This window comes from Brienomyrus brachyistius, unplaced genomic scaffold (genome assembly GCF_023856365.1).
Source record: "Brienomyrus brachyistius isolate T26 unplaced genomic scaffold, BBRACH_0.4 scaffold56, whole genome shotgun sequence".
Classification (NCBI taxonomy): Eukaryota; Metazoa; Chordata; class Actinopteri; order Osteoglossiformes; family Mormyridae; genus Brienomyrus; species Brienomyrus brachyistius.
In genome coordinates this window covers 673,516-699,016 of record NW_026042331.1, presented here as the reverse complement: position 1 = coordinate 699,016, position 25,501 = coordinate 673,516, and the positions used below count along the sequence as shown (strand labels likewise).

General features: G+C 43.7%; 1 protein-coding gene across 2 annotated transcripts in view; it reads right to left on the bottom strand.

Annotated features, from left to right (window-relative positions):
- LOC125724453 (rho guanine nucleotide exchange factor 2-like) overlaps positions 1-25,501 on the bottom strand; it is a 68,934-nt gene that overhangs the window by 18,696 nt on the left and 24,737 nt on the right. The window contains exons 2-7 of one of the 2 annotated variants that reach the window (XM_049001145.1): positions 12,757-12,919; positions 2,558-2,625; positions 2,096-2,159; positions 1,442-1,574; positions 1,075-1,184; positions 548-691 (exon numbers count right to left, since the gene is read on the bottom strand). In XM_049001145.1, the coding sequence (XP_048857102.1) occupies positions 548-691; positions 1,075-1,184; positions 1,442-1,574; positions 2,096-2,159; positions 2,558-2,625; positions 12,757-12,919 (682 nt within the window). The remainder of the gene's footprint in view (positions 1-547; positions 692-1,074; positions 1,185-1,441; positions 1,575-2,095; positions 2,160-2,557; positions 2,626-12,756; positions 12,920-25,501) is intronic. The other variant, XM_049001146.1, reaches the window with a different exon arrangement.

Below are 25,501 nucleotides of genomic sequence, written 5' to 3'. Positions count from 1 at the left end.
CGGGTACTCTGGTTTCCCCCCACAGTCCAAAGACATGCTGAGGCTAACTGGAGTTACTAAATTGCCCATAGGTGTGCGTGTGAGTGACTGGTGTGTGAGTGTGCCCTGCGATGGGCTGGCCCCCCATCCTGGGTTGTTCCCTGCCTCATGCCCATTGCTTCCGGGATAGACTCCGGACCCCCGCGACCCAGTAGGATAAGCGGTTTGGAAAATGGATGGATGGATATACATTTGATAGAGTAGGGTTAAGGGTCTTATTCAAAGGCTCAAAGGGAAAATCCAGTAGCCATGGGATGGACCTTCCAATCATGGGCTCAGAGTCCTAACCCACAGAGCACACAAAAGCTTCAGTATGTGGACTAGCTACAGGCTTGCTGAACATTCTGAAAAGCTACTAGTTAACAAGTGCTAAGATCCAAAGAGTAATGCAGAATGGCATACTGCATGCGGCCCAGGGAGAGGCACTTTAATGCATGGGCTCACCCAGGCTGATGCCCAGGGGCCTCTGACTATGTTAATGTGCCTCTGGGTTCAGGGTACAGCTCACCATAGATGACGTCCTGCCTCTTGATGACATCTTTCCGTTGTGTCTGCAGATACGAGGAGTCCACTGCCCTGCTCCATGAGTCTGCCTCGAAGTCCCGGCCCTCCAGCTGCAGCTCCTCCAGCATGGAGGTGTAGTACATTTCCCCTTAAGGAGAGGAGAGGAAAGACGGATGCAGCGAGTCAGCAGTACTCTGAGCTCTTCTTTCATTCAGTTCCTGTTTTGTTGTGGAAGATCAAATATTCTAAACCTGTTCAGCCCCAATTTTCATCTAGTGCTTAAACTGGCGCCTTACTGATCCAGAGTAAAACTAAATGGTTTATTATGAAAGAAAAAGCCAGAATACCAAACAAAACCAATAAAAAAAGATGCTATTTAGCAATACCAACCACTGAGATGTGGTAAGGTCATTTCTGGGGGTAATTTCTGGTAATTACTTCTCACTTTCAAACTTCTCAGCTATGTCTTTCACATAGTTTAGAGTGCCTGGAGTTAATCTCTGCCCCCAATGCAACATCCTCCCTGCTCACCTTCATCGTTGAGAGACTCCATGGACATGGCTCTACTGCGAAAGTTAAGTGACTCTGTAGACTGGGAGATAATCTTGCGTAACCCCAGGCTGGAGTCCTCATTGAGGTTCCTATACACATACAAATATGCTATGTAACAACTAAAGCATTTTATATGCATGATGACAACACAATAGCAACTTGGAGTTGTACTGCAGTTAATATGTAGGTCAATACAGAAAAGGATATGTAACAACATAAATAAAAGACACTCCATAAAAGCACCACATCATGTAAGGCACTTGTGTGCTCCAGGCTCTGATCAGGGCAGTAACTTTGTTTTCCATCCCACCAGCCTCACGCAGCTCCACCTGCTAAGCTGGCTCACCCTGTGATATTATTGGTGGAGACGCTCTTGGAGAGACAGAGGGCAGGGCGGCCACGACGGGAGCCCAGCAGGGACTGGCGCAAGCTGTCTGCTGGGTAGATGGCTGAGCTGGGCCTCTCCTTTAACCCTGGGGCTGCATGTGAAGGTGGGGACACAAAACAAGGTTTTAAACACGTGTAACTTTCACACCTCTTCCAAAAAGAAATGAAGAAAGAGGGACCAGAGAGGTGATTTTGTGCTACTCATTCTCAAAACAGTTATCATATTACTTTTACTGCTTTTAAAAACAAAAGTTTCAAGTTTAACTTAACAGTTTCTATATAGATGTTTATTTTTTATTAGACACTTTGGTCAAAAATGACATTTAAGTGCGGATCAGAGAGCGTCACTGGAATAGTTGCAGTTAAGGGCTTTGCTCAAGGGCCCAATGATATGACTATTCTGCTGGCTATGGGCTTTGAACCCATGACACAGATCCACAATTTACTGAGCTATATGCCACCCCATTTATACAGGAACATCTAGTTGTACATTTTAAGTATGTGATGGATAAAACAGCTGTACTCTTGTACAAAAGATTAAAAGTGAAAGGATTGTAGATGACAGAAGTCATACTTAAAGAAGTGAGAACAGGACAGAGGATGAGGAACTCACTCTTGGTCCTCATGGTGACGTTCTGCAGGGCTGAGCTGTTCCTCCCAAGGCTCAGTTTCTGCTGCTGCCAACATATATGCAGGAGAGACCATGAGTCTGACAGTAGTGTTATTCAATATAAATATAATATAAACTACTTGGAGTAACAAGTAAATTCCATCGTCAGCTACTGCTACCATTCTCCCACCATGTTAATATTATTTTAAAATCCATAAATATTTGATCTAGTGTTTCCCCAACCTTGATCTTATACTAACCCACCACCCAATGCCCAACCTTGATCTTATACTAACCCACCACCCAATGCCCAACCTTGATCTTATACTAACCCACCACCAAAGCCCAACCTTGATCTTATACTAACCCACCACCAAAGTCCAACCTTGATCTTATACTAACCCACCACCAAAGCCCAACCTTGATCTTATACTAACCCACCACCCAAGCCCTCATTCTTCTTACCCTCTGCTTCATCTTCGCACAGTTAGGTAGAGTATCCCGACAGCGATTGTGGATGGTAACACTGCAAGCTGTACCACAATGCAGAAAACAAATCGTTAACATCTTCATTCTTTACAACTACAGCAAAACAACATCAGCAAACAAACAGCAAACTGGAACATCTACTTCTACACCTGCTTATACAGCCTGTATTTATTTTATGTTCTAGTGTTTTAGAATAAGATTTACTTACATTTATTTACAAGATTTATTTACTTGCATAATTAAATTATGGATTTGGTCATAGTGTTGTGACAGGCTCCTAGGTAGACAGAAGCTGAGCCGAAGCAGCCAGAGACCACTATGCAGTCACTTCATAATCAAGTGCTTATTTAATTATTTAATAATAGTAAGATCCAAACTTTGCAGTTAATCGCTTGAGATCTTTATTATATGTAATTAACATTTACAAATGTTGACTTTGCAGTAAACATTACTTGTGAAAATCCTCTATGCAAATAAAATGGCAACACATTAAAATACTGGTACACAAATAAGCATACATTAATAGTTCAACTAATGCCTGAGTCATGATGAGTTACTGCATTCACTAATGATTAGAACATTGGTAAATACTGAAATGCTTAATGAGCTAACAAATCATACATTAATAAGCATTACTAAGTGTCAATACTAAATAACTAACAAATAAAGTCAGAAGATATTTGCTAGTTAGCTAGTTAACAGAACATACTGCTTCAGTTTCTTTAAAGTCAAACCAACCGGTTTGAAAAAAAAAATTACCTAGAACTCAAACCGTGAACACCGACCTAAGATAACTTGTACGCGCGGGGAAATGTTTTACGCGGCGCATCTCTCAGCGGCAACAAAGGGTAACGCTTCAGTCTCAGCCTCACATTCGCTGTGATGGCATAGTTTGTTGGTGATAGTGCTTTTTTATTTATTGAAAATACTGTATCAGGTAATGCACTGTACTTTTTATCATTTTGGTAGCCATTGCTCACCAAAAAGTTACATAATAATTGTACAAATGTTACGACCTAAAACTTTATGAACAAATTAACGAATATAGAATAAGAAAAATAAACAATGGATCACATGGCATAGTCTAGTGTTGGCACAGTGTTGGGGCATGGCTTTGGTAGTGTTGGGGTACATTCTTTATCCTTTTGGAAGCCATTAAGAAAAAAATGCATGACGTAATTGTTTTTTTTTTTTTTAAACTTTACACATTGTTTGGATACATTTATTTTCTTACTTTACAAATTACTGTTTTGATAAATGTGCTTAGATGTGTTTAGTATATGTTCTTATTTTTAGGATTTGAATCTAAGTTCTGAACGGATTAAGTTCTGAAGTACCACTGTATTTTCTTTATTTTAAAAATTAATTTTCACCTCACCCAGTTCTTTTCATTCAGCCTTTCTTTCACTCTTCTTTTTCAAAGTCCTGAACCAATGCATATTCATCAGAGCTGGCTTTCGACATTTCATTTTCCTCTTAATAAGAATATTTTCCTTCCTGCTGTCCTTTTCCTGCTTTCACTCCTCTGCTATGCTCCCCATTCCTTCCTCATCATCTCCCCCCCCAGCTGCAGCAGCCCAGCAGACATACACTATGACCTTTGTCTGGAGGAGCAAGGGCTAGACTGTGGGTGGTGATGGGTCTCAATAGCTGATTGATTTCAAAATTAGTACAAACAATAGAGAATAAACAAGGAAGGCCTTGCTACTGTTCCACCATTGTTCTCACTTTGTAAATATTAGTTTTATTCGTCCTCCACAGCAGGGTGTAGACTGAGCGTGTTAAGGTTTACCTGAGCGTTTTGGAATGCAACCTCACATAGTTCACTACACACATGAAGTTCAATCGAAACGTAAATCAGCAATCAACAGCTAAAAATTTTGGTATCATCACATTTTAAGTGTTTTATGTTTTTTTTTTCCCCAACCCTCATCTTACGGGGTTCCTTGCGACCATGAACTTGGCAATGCCTCCACATTTGATGTCACCATGGTTCTAAATCCAGAGGGGTACATTACAACAGGAAGGTCGTAAAGGTGCTGCACTATGTTTCAACGGTACAGACCACAGGCAAAGCAGGCAACGTTAAGGGCCTTTTGGAGATGAATTATAAGTTATAGCTAATGGCACCAAGGAGTTCATCTAAGTTTAAAATAAGCTGCAAACTAAATATTTAGCCTAAAAATGTTGTCATCACACGTGAATGAAAATCAAAATAAGCCATTACAGAAACCTGGAAATACAAACAAAAATCCTTCTCCATCAATCCATCCATCCATCCATCCATCCATCTATCCATCCATCCGTCCCTTTTCTGTAACTGCTTGTCTTATTCAGGATCACAGGGGATTCGGAACCTAGCCTGGAGGCTACTTACAAGGGAAAATTACTCTTAATTACTCAAAATGCTTCTGAAACAGTGTGTCGAATGAATTAACCATTCATTAACCATAAATTTAACTAACTATGGCTGGTACAGGGCTGTGCAGTGGTGCAGCGGTTAGTGCTACTGCTTCCCAGCAAGAAGGGCCTGAGTTTGGTCCCGGGTCCTTTCTGTGTGGAGTTCACATGTTCTCTCTGTATTCATGTGGGTTTCCTCTAGGGGTTCCAGTTTCATCCCATGGTCCAAAAGTGTAAGCAGGATGATTCATGAGTCTGAATTGGCCCTGTGGTGTGTTGGTGAGTGCCCAGGGTTGGTTCCTGTTTGTGCCCATTGTTCCTGAGATAGGCTCTGGTGACCCCAGTTGGGTTTAAGAAGTTACGGTGATGGATGGATGCTTGGTGCAAGCAGACAGTCTGTCACTATTTCAACACTTCATTTAAAATGATGTGTCCTAAATGTGCATGTTTTCCAATAAACCATAGTGCAAGCAATGTTGACTTTTGTGGGACAATGGGGTACAAAGTTTTGAAGACTAATATATAGTAGATCTTTTTAAGGACCAATATTTAGCCTTCAGTATTTTTCCCATAAACGTGGAGTTATAGAAGTAGTCTTCCTCTATCCTCTAACGATTCTTGAAGCAAACATCTGCAGAGTAGGGCTGTAATGATACCTTTTTTTCAGACCAAGTATGAGTATCAATGCTCACTATCTAGTACTCACTGATACCAATTAGGGCTGGGTGATGTCTAAAAAATTATATGCAACATTTTAATTAGAAAATGTTGGGACATATGACAATATCAGAATTACTCTCCCCCCAATACACAAACAAGCACATGCCATCCATATATATGGATATATCCATATATGGATAATCCACTAAACGATGGTTTACCAAACTTTTCAGCTCACAACCCCTCAAAATAATCATTCCAGAAACTCACAACCATCATTTTGTCGACCTGGGGGTAAAACATAAAACAGCAGTACAAAAGCGCAGGACTAGACATATGGTGAACACGAGTGAAATGGGAGGAGAATGGGAATGGTCAAGGGAGTGAAAAAAACGTACTAAAATAATTCTGAGATGTGATTTGAATGTTGCAATAGAGTACAGCTGACGACTACGGAGAGGGAGGGAGTTCCATAATTTAGGATCTGCACAGCTGAAGGCTCTACAACCCATCGTGCTGAGGCAGACAGGAGTAACACTAAATAGAAACGTAAAGAAAAGTGAAGAGACTGGGAAGGAGAGTAGGAAAGGAGGAGGTCACACATTTAACTGGGAGCAAGTTTATGAAGAGCTTTAAAAGTAAGTAAAAGGATCTTGAACTCAGTCCTTTAGGGGATGGGGAGCCATTGAAGTTCAGTCAGTATTAGGGTTATGTGATCACTAGGTACATTCCATTCCATCTGTAACCACTTGTCCTATTCATGGTCACCTGCCTTGTCTTTATTCTGGGAACACCAAGTAAACCTTGAGTCTTCAAGGGTCTGGATGCCTTATAATGTTTAGGCAAATCAGACCATTTAGTGCTTTGTACACAAGTAATAATATTTTTAAATCAATCCTATAATGTACAGGAAACCAGTGTGTTTAAGAGCCAGTGTGATATGCTCTGCTTTCCTGGTGTTAGTGAGAATTCTGGATATTTACTTCCAGGAGAGTGGCAGCCTCTTACGACAGCTCTGCTCATTTCTGAGCTTCTTTCTTATTTTTCTATTTTTTATTCTCTTACTTCTTAATTTAGTCTTTATAACTTAAATCGGACGCCATGCACTACCGTTTCATGATAATTTTGGCCATTGTTTGGTATTTTTTACTTTTTTCACCCGTGTTTGATGACTCAGTGCGTGGCTCCTTTGTTTACATTCGAGAGGAGCTAACACCGCTAACTCTAGACACGAACATGGTGCTGCCCGGGTTCCAGCTACCGCGGGTGGACAGGACAAAAGAGAGCGGTAAGAGGAAAGGAGGGGGACTGGCAGTGTTTGTGAACGACAGATGGTGTAACTCTGGGCACATCACTGGGAAAGAACAACTATGCAGCAGAGACACTGAGCTGTTGGCCGTTAGCATGCAACCATACTATCTCCCCAGGGAATAACGCTGTATGCCCCCCCCCCAGCTAATGCGGAGGCAGCCTGTGACTCTCTCCACTCTGTAATCAGCAGACTGCAGACACGGTTTTCACAAGCCCTGTTTTTAATAACAGGTGACTTTAATCATACATCATTGGATTCCACACTGCCCACCTTCAACCAGTATATCACATGCCCCACCAGAGACAATAGAAAACTGGACTTACTGTATGCCAACAAGAGAGAGGCTACAATACATCACCTCTCCCTCCCCTGGGAAAATCAGATCACAACCTGGTGCACCTTGTCCCTGTGTATGTGCCAGCAGTCACCCGCTAAGTGCAGAGATGGTCGAAGGAGAGCGAGGAGGCTCTAAAGGATTGTTTTGAGTCAACTGTGTGGGAAGTGCTTTGTGATGACCATGGGGAGGACATTGACAGCCTTGTGACTTGCATTACGGACTACATTAATTTCTGTGTGGATAACACCGTACCTACCAGGACTGTGTGGTGCTTCCCAAACAAGAAACCCTGGACTACCCCAGAAATCAAGGCCATCCTCAAGCAGAAGAGGAGGGACTTCAAATCAGGAGGCAAAGAGGAGATGAGAAGACTGATCAGGGACAGGAAAGATAGCTACAGGCAAAGGATGGGAAACCAGCTTCAGCAGAACAATGTCAGTGGAGTCTGGATAGGCCTTAGAACCATCTCAGGCTACAAAAAACAGAACTCTCTGCCGGTGGGGAGATATGAACTAAAGCATATGAACTAAATCACTTCAACAGGTTTGATTCATCTGCTCCTGCCTTTCCACCGATACTGCCCTCCCGGATGCAGTCTCCAACATCTGCTACAGACACTCCCACCTCCACCTTTGTTCCACCTCAGACACTTCACACCTACACTATACTTCAGATCGTTTCCACAGTCCCTGCTCCTCCCCCCCAACCATGGCATCCAGCACATGGCTCCAGCCTGTCTATTTCAGCCACCCAGGTTAGGAAGGGACTGAGGAGGATGAAAGCCAGGAAGGCAGCGGGTCCAGATGGCATCAGCTCAAGGGTTGTCAAGCTCTGCGTGGATCACCTGTGTGGGGTAATTGTGCACATCTTTAACCTGAGCCTGAAGTTGGGGAGAGTACCACAGCTCTGGAAAACCTCTTCTATGGTACCAGTGCCGAAGACTCCACATCCAAAGCATTTCAACAGCTACAGTTTGGTGGCCCTGACATCACACTTAACGAAGGCCCTGGAGCGGCTGGTCCTTGCACAGCTTTGGCCTCTGATGAGCTCATCACTAGACCCCATTCACTTACTTTTTGCCTATCAGCCTGGCATTGGGGTAGATGATGCTGTCATCCAAATCCTACATCGTTCCCTCATGTTCTTTGATTTCTCCAGTGTCTTCAGCACCATCCTACCCACAATCCTGTTTGACAAGCTGGAGTACACAGGAGTGGACCATCACCTCTCCACATGGATCCAGGGCTACCTCACTAACCGACCACAGTATGTGAGTACTCAGGGCTGTGTGTCGGACAGGGTCGTCTGTAGTACGGGGGCACCACAAGAAATGGCTGTGGCACCGTTCCTCTTCACTATCTACACTGCAGACCTCTCCTACAACCCCACCAACTGCTTCTTGCAAAAGTTCTCTGATGAGTCTGCAATAGTCTGCCACATCACTGACGGGGACAACAAGGAGTACAGAGCACTGACCCGGGACTTTGTGGACTGGTGCCAGCATAACTACCTCCACATTAACACTGGAAAAACCATGGAGCTGGTGGTAGACTTCCGCAGGCACAAACAAGCATTGCAACCACTGAACATCCAGGGTATGGACATTGAGGCTGTGGAGAGCTACAGGTACCCTGCTGTTCACCTGAACAATAAACTGGACTGGATTCATAACACAAATGCACTTTACAAAAAAGATCAGAGCATCTCTAAAATCCAATTGCAGCACCACTCTCTAGTGGCATCAGCCATCTTTTACGGTGTGGTCTGCTGGGGCAGCAGCATCTCTGCTATGGACAGGAAGAGACTGAACAGGCTGATCTGGAGGGCCAACTCTGTTCTAGGATGCCCTCTGGACCTGGTGGAGGTTGTGAGTGACAGGAGAATGGTGGCTAAGCTTTCATCCCTGTTGGATAACATCTCCCACCCCATGCAGGAGACTCTGACAGCATTGAGCAGCTCTTTCAGTGGCAGACTTCTGCATCCATGATATGGGAAGGAGAGATTCAGAAGGTCTTTCCTTCCATCTGCTGTCAGACTCTATAACAAAGTCCTTGCAGCTGACCACACAAACATAGACTAACAAAACACACACATTCAGTACACCATAGTGTTTTTTACGTGCAATATTTCTTTGAGTGCAATTCCACAGTGTTGTACATATATTTATATATTTCCACTCTGTACATATACACTCACCGGCAACTTTATTAGGGACACCTGTCCAACTGGTCGTTGACACAAATTACTGATCAGCCAATTACATGGTGGCAACTCAATGCATTTAGGCATGTTGAGATGGTCAAGACGAACCGCTGCAGTTCAAACCGAGCTTCAGAATGGGGAAGAAAGGTAATTTACAGTAAGTGACTTTGAATGTGGCATGGTTGTTGGTGACAGACGGGCTGGTCTGAGTATTGCAGAAACTGCTGATCTTCTGGGATTGTCATGCACAGCCATCTCTAGGGTTTACAGAGAATGGTCCGAAAAAGGGAAAACATCCAGTGAGCGGCAGTTCTGTGGGCGAAAATGCCTTGTTGATGCCAGAGGTCAGAGGAGAATGTCCAGAGTGGTTCGAGCTGATAGAAAGGCAACAGTAACTCAAATAACCACTCGTTACAACCAAGGTATGCAGAAGAGCATCTCCGAACGCACAAGTCGAAACTTGAGGCAGATGGGCTACAGCAGCAGAAGACCAGGTGCCACTCCTGTCAGCAAAGAACAGGAAAAGAGGCTACAATTCATACAGGCTCACCAAAATTGAACAATAGAAGATTGGAAAAATGTTGCCTGGTCTGAAGAGTTTCGATTTCTGCTGTGACATTCGGATGGTAGGGTCAGAAATTGGTGTCAACAACATGAAAGCATGGATCCATCCTGCCTTGTATCAACGGTTCAGGCTGGTGGTGATGGTGTAATGGTGTGGGGGACATTTTCTTGGCACACTTTGGGCCCCTTAGTACTAATTGATCATCGTTGCAACGCCACAGCCTACCTGAGTATTGTTGCTGACCATGTCCATCCCTTTATGACCACAGTGCACCCATCTTCTGATGGCTACTTCCAGCAGGATAATGCATCATGTCATAAAGCTCGAATCATCTCAGACTGATTTCTTGAAGATGACAATAAGTTCACTGTACTCAAATGGCCTCCATAGTCACCAGATCTCAATCCAATAGAGCACCTTTGGGATGTTGCGGAACGGGAGATTCGCATCATGGATGTGCAGCCGACAAATCTACAGCAACTGCTATCATTTCAATATGGACCAATATCTCTGAGGAATGTTTCCAATACCTTGTTGAATCTATGCCACGAAGGATTAAGGCAGTACTGAAGGCAAAAGGGAGTCCAACCTGGTACTAGCAAGGTGTACCTAATATAGTGGCCGGCGAGTGTATATACCCCATTGTAAAGAGTTATATTATTTTCTATTTTATAACTATGGATATTTAAGAGTATTCCGTATGAGTATTCTGTATGAGTATTCCATATGAGTATTCCCTATTGCTCATTGTGCAGCAGTGGGTCATTAGCTCGACTTTCTCTTCCTCTCCCAACAGGCACAGTGGACGTGCCAACCGTTTTTTTTCTCTCACCCTGCAACTTTCACAGAGAAGGGAGTAGTGATGAGTGAAACTACTCAACCTTTTTGGGACACAGGTTGTTTTATTCAGTTCACCTAAAAGATTTGTTCCGTTTTATTCACCGACCTGTTCAGTGGCACTTCCTGTTTGCATAAAACATATTTGAAATACTTATGTTTCAATATATCAAAAAATCCCATTATTTAGGCTAAATAGTGCTATGGAGTAAGGTAAATATCACCAATAAAGTCATGTGAAAAAAATAATATTTGCTAATGAATTATAGTCAAGGGTGCATATAACAGATACACAGGTATGCATTCACCATATGAAGCAATATGCACGGCAATTTCTTGTCATAGCAGCACAAATGCACATAAAATTAAAATGCATTTGTGCTGCTGTGACAAGAAATTGCTATGTATATCGCCTTATACGGCGAATGTATACTTGCTTACCAGGTATGTTCCTCCTTGATTAAAGTCTGTCTCTCAACATTGTTACCTTAGCTACGTAGTCATGTTTGTTAAAAACGCAAACCTAACTGCTCATCAAACAGCCAGCTAACGAGGGCAAACGCTGATTTAAATCGTTTTAAATTGTGAAAATGTCGCATCTCTAAAATCCAATTGCAACATAAAGAAAATCACTGCACATGTAGGCTATATGCTACACCAGTAGATGGTGTACGTTAGTCACGACCGAGGTATGGCTCTCTCGTTCAGCAGCCTTGCTCACCAACTCATTCACTCCTGCACCAACTCATAAACTCCTGCACATTCAGTCCCGGGTTTAGTTTCCAGCCAATCATATCCCCCCCTTCAGCACAACCCTACTGTACATACCACACTGGCTCTCGCAGGCAATAGTCAAGGATGGAAGCAGCATTCATATTTCTGAGGACAATCGGAAGAACAAAAAGAACAGATCTTTGTAGGGAAGAGAACATGAGAGTACTGTTTCTGCAAGGGACTCCTTCTCCACAAACAATTCATTTGCGAACATCACACCACTACAAGAGAGCCGTGGCTGCAAGTACAAGTGCTTTTGCCAACTATCCACAACTTGTCATTTTACCACTTCAGTTTGCGAGACAGCCTAACTGTTTAATTTTATTTTGCCTTTTTAGGTAATCTTTTCAGCTAAAGTAATCATGGTATGCAGTACATTTGTGTAAATATCTTCTATTACTACAAACTGTGCTCAGGAGAGTGCAGACCTATGCCAAGGAGATATATTGCTGGTTATTAAGTGATATCTTGCAAATAAAAAAAAACTGTAAGAGCAAATCACACAAACACACATGTAAGACATTGATCAAATTATTCACAATAATGTAATTATCAGTGTTATAAATGTATTAAAACATATTAAATAGCTATATAGCTTAACAGCTGAAACTGAAAAAATGTAGCTTTGTTAAAAACATGTTCAGTATTGCTCTGCACCTCTGACAAAGGCTACATTTGACCGATATTGACAAAATATGTTATTTAATTAATAATAAAAAAAATCAGGGTTCTGTCATCTATTTATTCATTAATTTCCTTGATTTTTTAAGTTTTTGCTGTGGTATCATTTAAGTATTGGTGTTGAAATATTTATGGAGGTATGGTGTCGACATTGTGACAACACTAACAGAACCATTGGAGGATGTGGTACTGTAACAGTATTAAATAGCAGAATTAGAAGTTGTTGGTACTGTAACAGTATTAGTGGCTTTTTGTATGTAGGTACCGTAACGGCTTTAGACAGCAATGTTACTGTCTGGTGGTACTGTAACACTATTAGATAGAGCCCTTGAAGGATGTGGTACAGGTAAGGTACAGGTAGAGCCGTTCAAGAATGTGTTGAGGATGTAGTTGGAGTGTTTACTCACTGGGGCAACCGAGGGCCTCCTTGGCGGTGATGCTTTTTCCACAGGCAGAGCAGAGGGTGGTGCCTGACACAGTGAGCGAGGTGAACAGATGGCCATTGCTGTACCTCGCCTCTCTCTCTCTGGCCTCCTTTTCCCGTTCCTTCATCCGTTCCTTCTCTTTGTTCTGTAGCCCCAAGAAATGGAAGAAATGCAGGATTATCATGCAAATCCACACAGATAAGAGTTCATATTTAACAGATCATTATCAACTTGTCTATGTGGATAATGAATCTCAGAGCCCAGTAAAATTAAATATGGTGTCCTAAAGGGATCAGTGCTGGGCCCGTTACCGTTCACTTTGAATTTACTTGCTTGCCTGACAGACATTACGGCCTGGATGTCTCATAAGGAAATCAGTCATCACTTATTTGCCTACAACTAGTTCAGAATGCCACAGCTAGGCTATAGACTAGGAAGGAAAATGAACAAGATCACATAACAGCTATACTCAGTGTTGTGTAGTAGTCCAGTACAATTAGCGACACTTTTAACTTTAGTGGCTTATCAGTAGTGCAGCTACTTTTAAAAACGCTGTAGCTTTTCCAGTAACCAACTACTTTTTTTTTCAGAATGTAACATGGCTAAATACTACAGGTCGTTGTCAACTTAAGACAAATACAATTCATGACTGATGCCCAGCGTAAGTATATGACAGTTACCGTCCCAACTGCTGGCAGAGCGAGCAACCCTGCAAGACTCCCATTCATCTGGTGCTCAGGCTAATGTTCGCAGTGCTCACAGTACAATACAAAAGTATCCGTATGTGTCTTAGCAGCTTAAATGGTGATATTAGTATACTGGACTCTAGAGCAGTGGAGATGTGTTCTCTGGAGTAACAAATCACACTTCTCTGTCTGGCAATCTGATAGACTCCAAATTTTTAAGATATCCTGCCTACCCTGCTGTCTGCAACGTCTCCACTACCCATGACATGTTTCCGGCCTGTTCATCCTTCTGCCTGTGATGCCTTCCCTGTATGCACTGCTGCCATAATACTGTTCGCCCCGCCAACTGAAGAAGTACCAGCGCTTGCCAGTCATCATCTCCCTGCCCCCCACATTGTAACTCAAATGTTAAGATCGGGACAATGTAAATTGGGACTTTGCCATCTTGCTCGATTGACTTCCTCTGCTGGCCTGAAGGATGGGCTCCCTCTTTGAGTCTTTGAGTTTTTCCTTGTCACTGTCACCTCTGGCTTGCTCACTGGGGGCTTTGGGCGTGGATGCTGTAAACCACTTTGAGACAATGTAATGTTGTGAAAACAAGCTATACACATTTTTTTTTTTTATTGAATTAAAGTTCATGTGTGTCCAAAGGCATCCGTGCTTGAAGTAAGTCTGACCTCAACCTTGATGGTCTTCCTATTCAGCTTAACATAGTGGTCAGAGATCTTGGTGTTCTTGTTGATTCAGATCTGTTTTGATGGTCATACAAGAAGTATTACTAGAACTGCATTCTACTATCTAGGAACACAGCCAAGCTGGACTACGGCAATACCCTCCTTTCTGGTTGCCCATCCAGATCCTTACATAAACTTCAGCTAATAGAAAATGCAGCAGCCACAGTTCTTACAAAAACTAAAAAAAAAATATTGTACTAGCCATATTCTATGCTCTATCTTCTCAAGATCAATTGATGTCTTACAACCCTCCTCACCTGCTTCATTCTCAAAGAGTAGGGTATCTATCAGTACCTAGAGTAGACATAACTACAGCAGACTGCACCACATTCAGTCCGTAACTGTGGAATACTCTCCTAGCGGATGTGTGAGATTCTGGCGTACTCTCAATGTTCTAGACAAAAAACACACTTGTATAGTCTAGTTTATAGGGACCTCATAGTTCTAGCTCTAGCTAACTACTCTCTCCCAGTTAGGCTTACAATGTGAGGTACAGAGCTGGGTGGGGATCGATGCTATTGGCTTTAGATGAACTGAACTGTCACTCTAGCTTCACACTCCCTTTGGAACTGGAGTGCTGACATTCAGGGACTCCCCATGCCTGCGTTCCCACTTGTCTCTACTTGCTACTTATGGTGAAACCAAATCTTTTGGAGCTTACATATTGCACTCCAGGACTACCAGTAATAACTCTTTTTCAATAGATTAATCTATCAACCGATCGGTTGATTAACCTAAACGATTAATTTTAGATTCCGTGTTTCTGCCCATCCCTTTCAGTACCGACGCTGATCGCCCGACACTTGCCTGGAACACTGACTTTGACTTTCGCCTCAATCCAACTGGAACTGACACTGGTCACCCTGACCCTCGCCTGGTCTTTGGCTTTGCCTCCCAGTTACCTTAACCCAAAGCTGATCGTTGTCAGTGTCTATCTTCGGACATTCCCAACAGAGGATCTCACCAATGAGATGGACTCAGTAGATCAAGACGGTCTCCAGCGAGTTTTGGAAGCCCTGGGTAAGCACGGGATCCTCCTGGGGCATCACCAGTTGGAGTTGACAGCGATTGAGGAATCCTTAGCTTCCTTTCACGCCAGCTTGTCGGAACTGGTTCATGCCTTTATCTCAGTGTTCCATTATTTTCGAGCTGCAGCCCTCCATTTTTCCTACCAAGTGCTCCTGGGCCGCTTATGTTATCACCCTGCTTACTGGACCAGCAAGAGAGTGGGGGACAGCAGCCTGGGATCCCGGAGCCCTGTTTTGTGCTCACTTTTCCAGCTTCATGGAGGAGATGAAGCATGCTTTTGACTGCTCCAAATTAGGCACAGAAGCGGCATGTGAACTATTGCAACTCCACTAAGGTCTATGCTATCCAGTTTAGAACACGGGCAATGTCTTGTAGCTGGGGTGAACCAAGAAGTCTGATGCTTTTTATTAGGGGCTATCAGAAGTTATTTAAGACGAACTGGCTACACGCGATCTCCCCAACACACAAGAAGATTTAATTGATTTGGCTCTCCGCATCAACAATTGGCTTTCTCAGCATGAGCAAAAGCGTCAGGAAAGGGACCAGGTTCCTCGATCTGTCGATCCAGTAGTTAACCTCAGAGAACTCATGCCAGAGCTGGCGCAGATCAATAGGACTCTGTTATTGCCTGCTGAGCAGCAACGGCGAATGTCCTCCCAATAAAAGGGTACAACCCACCAGTAAGGACGAGGGTACTGGTGGGCGTGGTTTCAGCTCTCCCCTCTTCGCCACAAAGAACCTTCCTGCCTGCCTTAGTGCCTGGGAGGCTACATCAGCAGTCTCTAGCAGCCCTCATTGATTCTGGAGATGAGGACTGCTTCATAGAAGCCACCCTGGTCAAGCAGTGGGAGATACTAACCACACCAGTTAGGGTCCTGCTGGTGGCTCAATCTCTCACGGGAAGAAGAATGGCAATGGTGACCAAATCTACCATACCAGTGAGTCTCCGTTTATTGGGTAATCACATAGAGAATATTACCCTATTAATAATTGATTCCCCCCAGGCCCTGCTGGTATTGGGGTACCCATGGCTCCTCAGGCATAACCCTCATATTGATTGGGCCCTGTCATGCCATTCTCGCTGCCTGCACTCCGCTCTGTCACCAGTGGTCCCCTCCTTCCTTGAAGAGGCTCCTGATCTCTCCAAAGTACCTGCTGAATATCTGGACCTACAGGGGGTATTCAGTAAGTCCTGGGCATTGTCCCTTCCACATCACCGTCCATACGATTGTGCTGTTGACCTGCTCCCAGGCACAAGTCCAGCTAGGGGACGCCTTTACTTCCTCGCCAGGAGTAACACGGCAATAGACTACAGAGGCTTAAATGAAATCACCGTAAAGAACCATTACCCTCTGGCATTGCTATCGTCTGTCATGGACAAATTACAGGGTGTGCGGATCTTCATAATCTGATTTTCTGTTCACACTACTGTATTTTTAATGTGGGCAATATAAGATTTCAATGTGAACAGTTCACTATACTGAACTGGCCCACATGCGCACAAAACAACAAAGACACAATAATGTGCATGTGCAAAAACAAAGACGTCACTTCATTAATTCAAAAGCTGCCCGGTTACAATATGAACCTTCCAGTTTTGCCTGAACAGATTTATCTCCCCAAATACTTATTAAATCCAGCACCTCATTGTCCCTCCACTGGCCGATTTCTGTGCTCTCCTCCATGTTTGGCATTCTGACGGAGACATATGGTGACTTCCACCTGCACAGAATTATGACGAACGTCGACTGAGAGTGACGAAAAAGTCACATAAATTCTGATTTCGTTGTTCAGACTGAGGTCGCATTGCAAAAAAATCAGACCTGTATCTGATTTATGACCACATACTGAAGTGGCCCAAATCGGAATTGAAAAAACGGATTCCATGTGGCTGTTCACATTGTCATGAAAAAATATGATCCAAGTCACATATGAGCAAAAAATCAGATTTGGGCCACATTTGTCCTGCAGTGTGAGCATAGCCTAAGGAACACCTATCACCTAATGATCCGGCAAGGTGACGATTGGAAGACCACATTCAACATGTCCACTGGCCATTGTGAGTATATTGTAATGCCGTTAGGTCTTACCAATGCCCCAGCCGTTTTTCAAAACCTTGTCAATGAGGTCCTGTGGGAAATGCATTTATGTCAAAGCTGAGGAGACCGAGAACCACCTATGCACCATATCCTTTTTAGAGGCTGTCTCTCACGGAAGGCACAGTCCAAATGGATCCTGCCAAAGTGAAGGCAGTCAGCCAGTCAGCCAGTGGCCACAACCTCACACTGTGGACGTATCTGCAGCGGTTTCTGGGGATCACTAACTTCTATTGATGTTTTATCCAGGAGTACATTATGGTCGTTGCCCCACTAACTGCAAGATTCACCCCTGTGCTTTCTTCTCCCTGATGCCAACTGAAAGGAATTATGATTTAGGGAATCGCGAGCTGCTGCCTGTGAAGCTGGTCTTGAAGGAGTGGAGGCACTGGTTGGAAGGAACAAGGGAACTATTTCTGGCCTTAACAGACCATAACAATGTTGAATACTTACAGTCCGCTAAACGCCTTAATGCCCACTAAGCTAGGTGGTCATTATCTGAATTATGACTGTTTCCCTAAACCATCATGCTTTATTAGTACTACAGTAGTTTGAACCATGTTAGTTCAAACCACTGTTGTTTGAATTACAATGGTTTCAGAGGTGAATGGTCTGCATTAATGAAATCGGCTGTCTGTATTTTTTTATTTTAATTACACTATAAACACTTATAATTTCCTGATCCGTCATTACTCATATAGCCTTAGTGTTTAAGTGGGATTGACAGGTCTACATAACACTCACCATGGTATACAATTTTTCTCACCTACACAGCCATGAGTTTGTATCCAAGCACTGATGTTTTTTTAAAATCTTTTTCATATCACAATGAAAGCTCTCAGTGATTAAGAAGTGATTAATTGTGTCATTAATTTTATGTCATTTGCTCATGTTTTATTTACTGGGCTTGCGTTCATAGTGGGGTACCGCAGGGTTCGATTTTAGGACCATTATTGTTCCTAATTTACATAAATAATATGGATACCAATATATACAGTAAACTGATGAAATTTGCAGATGACACCAAGGTGGGTGGTGTAGCAGATACTGAATTAGCGGATCAGCAGCTACAGCAGGATCTTGATTTAATTAGTGACTGGGCCGATACCTGGCAGATGAAATTTAATGTCGATAAATGTAAGGTACTCCATCTAGGGAGCAGAAATATAAAGTACAGGTATTTCATGGGTGTCACTGAAATAAAGGTAGCTGATCATGAGAAAGACCTTGGTGTGTATGTTGATGCTTCCATGTCCCATTCTCGCCAGTGTGGGGAAGCAATAAAAAAGGCCAATAGGATGTTGGGGTATATCTCCAGGTGTGTGGAGTTTAAGTCCAGGGAGGTAATGCTAAGATTATACAATTCCTTGGTGAGACCTCACCTAGAATATTGTGTGCAGGTTTGGTCACCATATCTTAAAAAGGACATTGTGGCCTTAGAAAAGGTGCAGCGTAGGGCCACAAAAATGATTCCTGGTCTTAGAGGAATGTCATACGAGGAACGGTTACTTGAGCTAAATCTGTTCAGTCTCAAGCAAAGGAGACTGAGGGGGGACATGATCCAGGTATATAAGATTCTAACAGGTTTGGATGCTGTTCAACCAAATAGTTACTTCAGCATTAGTTTAAATACACAAACTTGTGGCCATAGGTGGAAATTAGAGGGAGAACATTTCAAGATGGATTTAAGGAAGCACTTCTTTACACAGCGTGTAGTCAGAGTATGGAATAGCCTTTCTGATAATGTAGTGCAAGCTGAATCCTTGGGTTCCTTTAAATCAGAGCTAGATAAGATTTTAACGACTCTGAGCTATTAGTTTAGTTCTCCCCAAGCGAGCTTGATGGGCCGAATGGCCTCCTCTCATTTGTATAGTTCTTATGTTCTTACTGTCCCCACATTTTTTATTTAATACCCTGTGTACTTAAGTAGTGAAGGATAAATAGTTTCAGCATCATCATCGTGATGTTCGTGAGTGTAATAATCGTATTGTGTTTGTTTGTCTATTGACAACTCTTGACAACACTAACTTACTAGACACTATTTTCTGATAAATTATATTTGGCAATAGTTTTTTTTGGGTAATTTCATGTAAAATTTTTGGTTTTATAAATGCTGTAATATTGCTTGATGGTAAGACCACCATCCTCCATGGTGGACTGGTTCTCTAAGATGCATCACCTGGTAGCGCTCCCAAAGCTTCCCTCTGCATCAGAGTTAGCAGAGATCATCATTAAACACCTCTTTAGGTACTACGGACTACCAGAGGACATCTTCTCCGATCGAGGACCTCAATTCAACTCCCGGGTCAACTCAGGAGATGTGTCGCAAACTCAATATCACCCTCAGCCTTTCATCTGCTTACCATCCGCAGTCAAACGGCATGGCCGAGCGGACCAATCAAGAGGTGGCCAAGGCTCTCCATATACTGTGTCGAACCGACCCCTCCGGATGGGCTGCTCACCTGGTGTGGGCGGAGTATGCCCTCAACGCCCGGGTGTGTCCCGTCACTCACCTATCTCCCTTCCAGTGCGTCCTAGGTTACCAGCCTCACCTCTTCCCATAGGACTCCCCGGAGGGCCCGGTGCCGAGGGTGGGTGGGTGAGTTGGTACCGCGACCGCGCCATCGAGCCTGGCAGCAGATCCAACAAGCACTGAGTGTCCAGGCCGAGAAAAGGAAGATCCAGGTTGACCGTCAACAACGTCCGGGACCCACATATCGAGCCAGACAGCTGGTTGGTTGTCAACCCGGAACCTGTGCATTCCTGGGTGTCGCATCTGCCCCACTTTCCATGTGTCTCTCCTTAAACCCATGAAACGCAGTCCCCTGCGACCTGACATCGCCCCATTTGAGGACCCCCCTGTTGAGGTACCAGAAGAGAACCCCTCCAACTGGGTCCGCTCCCTCCTAGACTCCCGCCGGCGCAGGGGACAACTCCAATATCTGGTCGACTGGGAGGGAGGTGACACTGAAGAACGCAGCTGGGTGCACTATAACCAACCCGGACCTCAAGGCAGCCTTCCACCTCGCCCACCCAACCCAACCCGCTCCCTGACCGTGGGGACGTCCTCGGCCTCCAGAAGGCGACCGTTGGGGGGGGGGGTACTGTCACGCCCACACAGGCAGGAACCACCAGGTGTGCGGCGTTGTGGGTAATGAGAGGGAGTACAAATACGGCCAAATTACCCCAGAACAACGCGAAGTATTGAGCCGATGATTCCGAGTCATACCAAGCGCTATTTTGTCTATCTCCCTCATCTCCCTCGCCTGCTCTGTTTACCTAGTGTTTTCTCCTTACTTGCCTCCCTTTCCTTCTCCAGACCCGCTCCCGCTCCTGACCCGATTTCCCAGCCGAGTCCGGCACATCCCGTTCCCGCCCCCCTGTGTGGTCTCGTCTCGTGCCTCTTCGTAGGACTGACTTCCCGGATCTCGACCTCTCTGCCTGTCCAACGACCATGATTTTTGCCTGTCCAAACCTGTGCCTTTGCCCCGATTGCGCCAATAAACAAGGCGTGGATTTGCATACCTGGATCTGTGTCTTCCTGTCAAGGTTTCCCTAACAGTTTTAACTGCAGAAATTAATATTTTAAGTAAAATCTTGTTTGCAGGAAACACAATCAATACTAATTTAAGCTATTTTACAAATTTTTTTGAGAAACGCAAGTTAAATAAAATGGTTGCTTTGTAGACTTATACGTGCTAAAAAAAGTTCCATAAAGGTAGTGAAAAACGCTAAAACAACAACCTAGTCACCACCAACCACATATAGTGATCATGGTTATAGTAATCAACCGCTTATAATGGATAAGAAAGCTTGGGACAGAATCATTCCTGTCAAATACTATTTAAATCATTTGCTTACTGTAATCAAGTAGTCTGCTTAGTGTTTAAAAAAAAATTAAAACTGGTATTTTTTTATGCTTTACTTTGATAGTCCTACTTTGCCTTGCAGTAACCTGTCTGCTTCTGACTAGCTACCTACAGGCGACACAGCTGTGAGCAATCAGACACACGGCCCCTCTCTGCTACTTACTGTAAACCTCGCATGAAGATCATTCAGTGTGAGGTATTGTTTGAAATGCAATCTCCGGGTGCTTTACTCCTGTGTCTTTGTTACAGCCCCGTTCCGCCTGACTCTCCCTACCACCTCTTCCCGCGCCTCCTGAACCATCCTGCTCCCGTCCATTCCAGTCCTGATCTTCCCCCGTGACCGCTCCCAGTGTTTCTTGTCTTCATCATCAGACTGACCTCCTTGCTCCTCGACTCACCTGCACCTGGCTTGACGACTACTCTTTCGGTTTACCCTTTGGCTTTGGACGCACGGCTCGGACAGATTTTTGGCTTGGACCCCGCTACAGTAGTTGTTTGAATTTGGTTTTAGTTTTCCCCAATAAAGGCTTTTTGACCATACCCGAGTATTCTACTATAACAGAATACCTCGCCAAATCTATGGAAATGCAGGAGCAGATGCGCAAAATGCAGGAACAGTTCTGATCTATGACAGAGTTGGTCAGGCAACTCCTTCAGGCACAAGCTTCTCCCGTTCCCTTGCCAAGCTCGGGATAAGTCTGACTACGGCTTATCATCCCCAGGCAAACGGGCAGGCAGAGCGACTGAATCAGGAAATCGGTCTTATGAACCCTCTGCTCCTCAAAGCCACAGGAATGGTCCCATTACCTGCCATGAGCGGCGCACACCCGGAATTCCCTAGTTAACCCAACCACAGGTTTAACACCTTTTCAATGCAAGTTGGGTCTGCAACCCCCTCTTTTCCCATGGGATTCCTCCCCTACAGAGGTCGCTGCAGTGGAGCAGTGGTATCGGTGGTGCGAGCAAGTATGGAGCCTTGTCCATTGACAGCTATCCAAGGGAGCTGCGTGGATCAAAGCACAAGCAGACAGACAACGGCATCCTGCACCAGTGTATAACCCTGGGCACTGGGTATAGTTATCGACGCAACATCTCAGACTACCCCAAGGTCATAAGCTCGGCCCAAAGTACATCAGTCCATTTAAAGTGACAGCCCGAGTAGGTCCCATTTCCTACTCCCTGCAACTCCCCAGGCTGTTCCGTATCCACCCAGTCTTCCATGTATCTCTCCTGAAGCCACTTCGCTACAGCCTTGCTCACTCCCCCTCCAACGTTCGAGATCCACCTCCGTCGATCCCCCTGGCCGATGGCAAAGTGTTTAGCATGAAATCCCTCCTTTTGGATCCCTTGTTAACCCCTGGGGTCTAAAGGTAGGGAACACACTTTCACTGACTGAGGTATGGTCACACACTTCTTTCAATATCATAAACTTAATTCATGGCAAATTATTTTTACATATTTGTTTTGGCATTAAACTCATCTTAATCTTAGTGTACTTTGTAAATATGTCAGATTTATGTGAAGTTTGTAATTTGACATCAAAATATAGACAGTGCAAAATGCAGTTTGGATCACTTGCAGAAACATTATAAAAGTACATAGTAAGCAATGTTGGCAGTTTGTTTTGATCCCCGATGTCTGATCCCCAAAGTCTTGGCTACATGAATATGACAAAAATGGTGTATTGCAACATTCAGTTTGATAAATAAATAAGAAAAACCTCATGTCACTATTTCTGGTCTCCTTTCATTGAATATGTAGCCCAGTCAATGTAAACAAAGCCCATATGCGTGCTCTTGTGTCTTCTTGACCCAGTAACAACCACAACATTATCGAATCTATCAAAAAACTTGCGGAGTTTGTTAAACGGTTTGGTGAAATTTCTGTTTTATACCACATGTGGGATAGTCGATTCCAGAACCTGTGTTCTCTCTTCACATGCTTGTGCATAACACTAGTACTGTTGTGATATGTCATCAAAACTTTGGAGCATGCAAAACATATTTTTGTTTTGTGATAATTTGAATTACCCAGATAATTATGTAATTATATTGAAAGAAAACATTTGTTAAAATGAACTAAAGCTTTTCAGAAATGAAAAAGGTAACTTTATTCAAGTTATTTAAAAAAACAATGCATTGATTTAAAATATTGATATTGACAAATTCACAGTCTCATGAATTACATCAATTAATCATGGTAGCCCTCATCTACCTGTTTGCACTACCGCTAGTCTCCCCTACTTTGGCAAATGCACTTTTTACCCCACGCATCCCCCGGGAGGTGGTGCTAGGAGACCCCCCCCCCCCCCAAAAAAAATTCTGCCTACCCTGCTTGCTATGATGCCTCTACTACCTGTGACGTCCTTCCAGCCTGCCCGCCCTTCTGCCTGTGAAATTTCTCCTTCCTTCCCTACTGCTATCACTCTTCATCCAGATATCAGAAGTAGCACCAGCACCTGCCTGCCAGCACCTGCCTGCCATCACCTGCCTGCCATCACCTGCCTGCCCCCTGCATTGAAACTCAGATCTTAAAAATTTTCACTGTGTTAATTAGAATTTTACAATCCTTGCACATTTGACTTCCTCTGCCAGGCCCTGGAGGATAGGCTCCTCATTTGAGTCTTGCTCCTCTTCTTCCTTCTAGGGAGTTTTTCCTTGTCACTGTCACCTCTGCCTTACTCACTGGGGACTTTGGGAAGGGAAAATATACACTACATTGAGGCAATGTAATGTTGTGAAAATGTGCTATATGTCACGCCCAGCTCGTACGATCCTCGTGTGTGCCACGCCTCCTGATTATCCACGTGTGCTTCCCTGATCGTACCCAGCTGTGTCTGATTATGTTAGCCCAGTCTTGTGTATTTCAGTCTGTCTTGCCTTGGTTCCCTGTCCGTCATTGATGTTTGTGAGCGTCAGTAGATGTGTCCTGCTCTGCGTTTCCCCGATCCCTTGATTAAATGCCCTTTTATCCCGTATTCTGCCTGCTTGCCTGCTCCTTGCCCGATCGCCGCTTGCCTGTTCCTGCATGCTCACCCGTTCACCGGCCGATCGTGACACTATACAAATACAATTGAATTTAACTAAATTTATCTTGAGGTGTTTAACTTCTTAGCTTTTAATCTTCTGGGAAGGCTTTCAATGAAGCTTAGTTTCCATCAATGCAGCGCTGGTGCTAGTGCCGAACTTTTTCACAATTCGGCACTGGTTCCACGTGTTTCCATTGAAAAAAAATGGCCTTGGGCCAGAAAAAACGGCCTCAGCACAGCACCACAGAAAAGCTGGTCTCAGAATGTGGCACCATAACATCAACAAGAGTTGGATGTGGTACAGTGTTCAAACGTTCCATATACCCAGAAAATTTAATCCATAACCAATATAGTTTCTAACAACAGTGAAACAACTTGGCCGCATATTAGCAGAATAAGGTTACATATAGTGCTGGGCGGTATACCAGTTCATACCGAAAACTATTTTTTATTATTGTTATATGAATTTTTCTTATACTGCAATACTAGTTTAAATAGCCTACACAACATTTGGGAAGTGGTGCAGCTGGAAACTGTTTAAGGGGTGACCTTTTTCACTGTTGCACCCCTAAAAAAGGGTTAGGGTTAGGGTTAGGGTTATGGAAGATATAGCGGACACTAGAGTTGAAAATTATGATATACTGTCAAAAATCGATTCTGAGATACTAATCGAGATTAAAAACTGGTATCTCATTAGATACTCATTTTCACCATTATCGGAACCAACAGTGTGGTTTTCGCCTCACTTCGCCACACTTCACACAGCACCACTACAGCACAGTCACAGCCCTTCCCCTCCTCTCAATAGCCGCTGAACGCATTCACACTACTTAACACATACATGCCAAGTTGGCCAAACATGGCATATACTGCAGTTGAAGGCACTTCGCAAACTGCTAGTAAAAAAAAAAAAAAAAACACAAAAAAGCCCTTTGGAAGTATTTTGCAGACAGGCTTGGGAAGGCTAAGGATGTCAATAAGCCTCGATGCAAACAGTGCTACAAAGATGTGGCGACGAAGTCAAGTAGCATGTCAGACCTGGCGAAGCATCTTAAAGACCTTAAAGATCTTAAAGATGCGTTTTTTATGAGAAATTTTGTGAGGTCAGTAAAGCTTGTGTCCCAGCAACACTGAACTATTAAACTCTCAAAAATGTTACCTTGGCTGGCAAACTTTAACATTAGCCATTTATCTATAAGCAGTTAGCCAACAAACATGTTAGCCATATGTTAAAATTAAGGTAGCGGATAGGCACAATGGCTAATAATAAAATAATATTAATGTG